This window comes from Trichechus manatus, unplaced genomic scaffold, assembly GCF_000243295.1.
Source record: "Trichechus manatus latirostris isolate Lorelei unplaced genomic scaffold, TriManLat1.0 scaffold00240, whole genome shotgun sequence".
Classification (NCBI taxonomy): Eukaryota; Metazoa; Chordata; class Mammalia; order Sirenia; family Trichechidae; genus Trichechus; species Trichechus manatus.
Window position 1 is genome coordinate 288,391 of NW_004444176.1, and position 6,430 is coordinate 294,820.

The 6,430-nt window shown below is 52.6% G+C and overlaps 1 protein-coding gene across 1 annotated transcript in view; it reads right to left on the reverse strand.

The window, feature by feature from the left end:
* The window catches only part of TMEM132A (transmembrane protein 132A), a 15,670-nt gene extending 9,579 nt beyond the window's left edge, over positions 1 to 6,091 (reverse strand). The window contains exons 1-3 of the mRNA XM_004389311.1: positions 5,992 to 6,091; positions 1,103 to 1,317; positions 694 to 916 (exon numbers count right to left, since the gene is read on the reverse strand). Of these exons, the coding sequence (XP_004389368.1) occupies positions 694 to 916; positions 1,103 to 1,317; positions 5,992 to 6,091 (538 nt within the window). The remainder of the gene's footprint in view (positions 1 to 693; positions 917 to 1,102; positions 1,318 to 5,991) is intronic.
* Positions 6,092 to 6,430: the final 339 nt, after the last annotated feature.

Consider the following 6,430-nt stretch of genomic DNA (forward strand, 5'->3'; position numbering starts at 1 on the left):
CCAATGCCTCACCCTAACTATGCCCTAGGACTGCACTGGCAACAACTTGGGCTTCTCAGTATCCCAAGCCCATTGCCATTGAGGCCATTCCCACTCATGGCGAGCCCATGTGTGTGGAGCAGAACTGCTCCATAGGTTTTTCAAGGCTGGGACCTTTCAGAAGCACACTGCCAGGCCTTGCCTCTGAGGAACCTCTGGGTGGGTGGGTTCGAACTGCCAACCCTTTGGTTAGTAATCTAGTGCTTAATCGTTTGTATCACCCAGGGTCTCCTTCAGATTCTAAAAGGCCACAAAATACCTCTCTCCAGTGGATTCCTGTAATAGACTCCAATAATGGAGACAGCAATTATGAAGGTAACAGCAACAATAACGCACACATTTGCTGAGTGACTACTCTGTGCCGGGCATTGTGTTAAGGGTTATTCTTGCATCCTCTCACTTATTCTTTACTCCAACCCCATATGAGGTAGGAGTTGTTATTACTCCATTTCACAGATGAGGAAACTGACGCTCAGAGACATTACATTATTTGCATCAAAGTCAGACACATGGACTTAACCCCCTAGGAGCCCTAAATGACCCTTTCACAGGCCCCTGTGAAAGCTCTCAGAGCAGAAACTTCCCATGAGGTCTGAGCTCTTTCTTCCCTACCCCAGGACTACTGTCAAGGTTGGCCTACGAGGGCCCACCCACTCACCTGGAAGTGGCAGGCTTTGTGAGCAGTGCCTGCAGGGTGCCTGGCGTGGAGCCGAGCACAGGGCAGGCTGCCAGGCCCCGGCGGCCAATCCTGCCCTTTGAGATGGAAGAGGACGCGGGCGTGGGGCTCTGCTGGAGTCACGGCTGCTTCCACCGACACGGCCCGCACGTCCCACGGGACTGGCTGCTGGTGGGGTTCAGTGACCCGGGGAGGGACCACCTGGAGGGAGAATGAGGAGGCAGGATCTGGGAAGATGGGATACCAGGAGAGAGCCTCTGTGGGCCTCAGTTTCCCTATATGGGAAATGGGAAACCTAGTGGGTGCTGGGGATCACCCCTGAGCCGCACACAGCAGACCTCAGGCTCCAAGTCCATTACCCTGGGAGTGCCTGTGCCCCCTCCTTACCTGCTGAGTGGCGAAGGGTGGGTAGGAGACCCGGAGGAGCGGCTGGGCCCTAGGCCAGGGCTGCAGGAGCAGAAAGGTCTCAGATCGGGAGCCCAAAGAGGAGTTGGCCGGTGGGTAGCGGCCCACCTGCTGCACGCGGAAGTGCTCAGGGGCATCCAGGAGCTCCAGGGCTGCTGGCAGGTAGACGGAGTTCAGGGGGTCCTGGTCACAGCCCACTAAAGAGGGAGAAGGGGTGGGGATGGTGAGAGCTCCTGAGCTGCCAGGGCCTGAACTGAGCTCCACCATGGGGCAAAGTGGTGGTGAGGTAGAAAGGTAAATGCTCCATCCCCTGGGATGTGGGGGCAATCTCCCATTTCACAGATGAGGACACTGACTGAAAGAACCCCACACAAGCAGAATGTAACAGAGGCAGGATTTGAATTGGAGTCCAGGACTTGTTCCACAATCCCTGGATGACAGTTTCCAACCCGTCCCTTCCTCCCTCCAGCAAAACTTTCTCAATGCTCCTCACCCTCTATTCCTGTCCCCTGCCTACTTGCCTCTGATACCAATATGGCATTTGTGGGGTATGACTCTCCCCAAATGGGGCCTAGTAGGTAAACAGCTGTGAAGAGATGAGCTTTGTAGAAGTAGAGACTCTCCCTCTGACCCTGGGTCCTTGGTCAGACTTGGCTGGGCATCCCAGTCATTGCCATGGCAACACCAGGCCACCTTCCTAAGCTTGCTCCCTTCTGCCCTCTCCCGACTGGGTCTTGGAGTGCAGGGGTGTTTTGGGGGGATGCTGAAATGGTTTGTGAAGCCATGTGGGTGCCTGGGGATGGGGTGAGGGCCATGAACCTGGGGAGATAGTCAAAATATTCAACAACCTGGAGGTCAAATGATGACTAAGGCCATATTTGATTTGTGCCAACTGACTATTGTTATTGTTGGGTACTGTCAAGTTGATTTGGACTCATAGTGACCCCATGTAACAAAGTAGAACTTCCCCATAGGGTATTCTTGGCTGTAATCTTTATGGCAGCAGACTGCCAGGTTTTTCTCCCCCAGAGCCATTAGGTAGGTTTGAACCGCCAACCTTTCGGTTAGCAGCCAAGCGCTTAACCACCGCACCACCAGGGCTCCTTAATTGATGAATAGTTAGTCCTAATAATAATAATTAACATTTTTTGAACACTTAACTGTGTGCAGGGCATTATTTTACACAATTTTACATGTACTAACTCTTTTCGTTTTAGTAATAACTCTACAGATTGTTGTTGCTGTTAGGTGCTATCGAGTTGCTTCTGACTCATAGCGAACCCTACGTACAACAGAATGAAACACGGCCCGGTCCTGCACCATCCTCACAATCGTTGCTATGTTTGAGCCTATTATGCAGCCACTGTGTCAATCCATCTCCTTGAGGGTCTTCCTCTTTTTCATTGACCCTCTACTTTACCAAGCATGATGTCCTTCTCCAGGGACTGGTCCCACCTGATGACATGTCTGAAGTACGTGAGACAAAGTCTCACCATCTTTGCCTCTAAGAGGCATTCTGGCTGTACTTCTTCCAAGACAGATGTGTTCATTTTTCTTGTAGTCCATGGTATATCCAATATTCTCTGCCAACACCATAATTCAAAGGCGTCAATTCTCCAGTCTTCCTTATTCATTGTCCAGCTTTCGCATGCATATGAGGTGACTGAAAATACCCGGCCTGGGCTAGGCACACCTTAGTCCTCAGTGACATCTGTGTTTTTTAGCACTTTAAAGAGGTCTTTGGTAGCAGATTTGCCCAATGCAACACATCATTTGATTTCTTGACTGCTGCTTCCATGCGTGTTGATTGTGGATCCAAGTAAAATGAAATCCTTGACAACATCAATCTTTTCTCCATTTATTATGATGTTGCTTACTGGTCTAGTTGTGAGGATTTTTGTTTGCTTTATGTTGAGGTATAATCAATACTTAAGGCTGTAGTCTTTGATCTTCATCAGTAAGTGCTTCAAGTCCTCTTTGCTTTCAACGAGCAAGGTTGTGTCATCTGCATATTGCAGGTTGTTAACGAGTCTTTCTCCAATCCTGATGCCCCATTCTTCTTCATATAGTCCAGCTTCTCGGATTATTTGTTCAGCATACAGACTGAATAAGTATGGTGAAAAAATACAACCCAGACGCACACCTTTCCTGACTTTAAACTACGCAGTATCCCATTGTTCTGTTCAAATGAGCACACGAGCACAATTAAGTGTTTTGGAATTTCCATTCTTTGCAATGTTATCCATAATTTGTTATGATCCACACAGTTGAATGCCTTTCCATCGTCGACAAAACACAGGTAAAAACATCCTTCTGGTATTCTCTGCTTTCAGCCAAGATCCTGACATCAGCAATGATATCCCTCGTTCCAGGTCCTCTTCGGAGTCCGGCTTCAATTTCTGGCAGTTCCCTATCGATGTACTGCTGCAATTATATTTTAATTATCTTCAGAAGAATTTTACTTGTGTGTGATATTCAAGATCAATCCTGAAGTACATCACTGTCAGTGATAGGATAACATCCACATACGGATAACATCCACATACGCCTACAAGGAAGACCAGTTAATAGGACTATTATTCAAATTTACACACCAATCACTAATGCCAAGATGAAGAAATTGAAGATTTTTACCGACTTCTGCAGTCTGAAGTTGATCAAACATGCAATCAAGATGCACTGATGATTAGTGGTGATTGGAATGTGAAAGTTAGAAACAAAGAAGAAGGATCAGTAATTGGAAAATATGGGCTTGGTGATAGAAATGATGCCAGGGATCGCATGATATAATTTTGCAAGACTAAGGACCTATTAATTGGAGATACCTTTTTTCGACAACATAAATGGCAACTATACATGTGGACCTCACCAGATGGAATACACAGGAATCAAATCAACTACATCTGTGGAAAGAGACGATGCAGAAGCTCGATATCATCAGGCAGAACAAGGCCAGGGGCGGACTGCGGAACAGACCATCAGCTGCTCATATGGAAGTTCAAGGTGAAGCTGATGAAAATTAAAACAAGTCCACGAGAGCCAAAGTATGCACTTGAGTATATCCCACCTGAATTTAGAGACCATCTCAATAATCAATTTGACGCACTGAACACTAGTGACCGAAGACCAGTTGAGCTGTGGAATGACGTCAAGGACATCATACGTGAAGAAAGGAAGAGGTCATTAAGAAGACAGGAAAGAAAGAAAAGACCAAAATCGATGTCAGAAGAGACTCTGAAACTTACTCTTGAATGTAGAGTAGCTAAAGCAGAACGGAACTGTATGGACTAGGTTCTAAAATGAACCCCATTTTATGCACATGAGGCTGACAGGTTAAGATACTTGCCTGAGGCTCCCCAGCTGGAGCTTGGTGGAGATGAGAGGCAGAGCCCAGGCATTAACCACTAGTCTACCCTGCCTCTCCCTCCTCCCTGCACTGTTAGAAGAGAGAGCTTGTAGGTTTCCCCAGTGGCAGCCTCCCTCCTCCTTCAGGGCCAATGAGTTGCCTCCTCCTCAAGGAAGCCCTCCTTGATTGCTCACCCTCCCATGAGCCTCCTCAGTTCTTTGCCTCCCCCCCACACCACCCCCAGCCCAGCACCTCCTCTGAGTTAGTCATCTTCCTGTCTATCAACCACGCCTTGTCTTACTCAATCCAGAATCCCTCTAACAAGAAGCCCTCCCTAGAGAGAACGTCCTGGGAGTATGCAGACCTGGGTTTAAGTCCTTGCTCTGCCTCAGGAAACCTGGAGCCTCTGTTTCCTCACCTGTAGCAGCACTTAGTGACACAGGTGACCGGGCAGGCCTTTGTAAACTGTGGAGTGCTTTCCAGGTGGGGGAGAGGCATTATGACTGCTGCATAATAGATGCGATGAGTCTCTCTGGTTATTAGGGCTCCCGCCTGGTCCCTCAGGGAGGGGAGCAGGTGGCTGAAAGCAGCCCCAGAGCCCACCCACTTCACATCAGCCACCCCACTCCAGAGCTGGAGGTGGGAGAGGGACTGGACCGCCTAGCCCTCCATGGCAGCCCTCCCCACCAGGGAGCACATGTCTGACCCCTGCCAGTCCCAAGTGTAACAGGTGAGTGACTGCTGCTCCCTGGGGTTGGCCCCTGGCCTCTGGTTCTCCATTACTCAGTAATTACAAGGTGCTCTGTGGCCTGACTGCCATGGACTCCCATCACCCAGGGCTCAGCTCTGGCAGGGGGGCGGGGAGGGGCTTGCTTCACTAACCTCCACTTCTTTCCTGTGGCACCATCCACTCTGCAGCCACAGCCCACCTCCCCAACCCACCCAAGGAGCGTCCGACCCCCACCCCTGGCAGAGCACAGCCGCTGCACATTTTCTAGGGGTAAAGATTCCAAGGACTCAGAGGCACAAGGTCAGTGCGCTCCTGGGGGCAAGGGCAGGGGCTGAGAGGCTATCTCGCATGTCCCAGGCAACGGGGCTGCTCCCCTTCCCTGGGAAGTGGGTATGATGGGGGTGGTGGCTAGGAGCCACTGGAGTGCAGCTCTACGGACGGCAGATGAGGGAGAGGAGGGGACGCTAGTGCGCCGGGACAGCAGCAGCTCAGCCAGAGGCAGCCGGGTTAGATGCCAGGCTGGAGAGGAAGCTCCTGGAAAGAGAGGGGAGAGGGGGCGTAGGAGCGCCCCGGCTGGGCTGGTCCTGGGTCAGGAAGGAGTTGCTGGGTTGTACAAGGTGAGGGAAGCAATAGGGGCGCGCGGATGGGGACAGCATCCCGGGGTTCAGATCTCTCCAGCCCTCAGGGCACGCTGGGGGGCGCCCCTGTTCTGGGTTTAGTCTGAGCACCCGGAGGATCCCGGCTCGCCGGCATCCGTCCCGCCCGGCCCCGCCGCCCCCACCCCCCCGCGCTGACCTCTCACGACGTCCAGGGCGAGGGCCACCAGGAGGCAGAGCCAGGGGCCGCAGGACACCCCGGGGGCCGCTGCCGCGCGCCCCGCCACCCGAGCGCACATCCTCCGACGGAAGGCGGGGGACTAGGCGGGCGGCTCAGACGGCCGCGGTCTAGCCCGGCATCTCCCGCGCCAGCTCCGCGCCTCCCGGGCCAGCCGACCGCCCCGCGGCCGCAGTTCACAGACAATGGAGTGGGCGCGAGGGTGGGAGGGAGGCGAGCAGCACGTGGGCTGCCCCTCCGCAGGCCCGCCGGGTCCTAGTGCCCTGCGGATCCGAAGCGCGCAGAGCGCCCCTGCATCTGAGGTCAGGGGAGGCCGCTTCCCTCCGGACTGACCTACCCGACCTAACCCGGGACTGGCCCGCGTCTGCCAGGAGGGACACGGGATGTTGGGCTTCCTTTA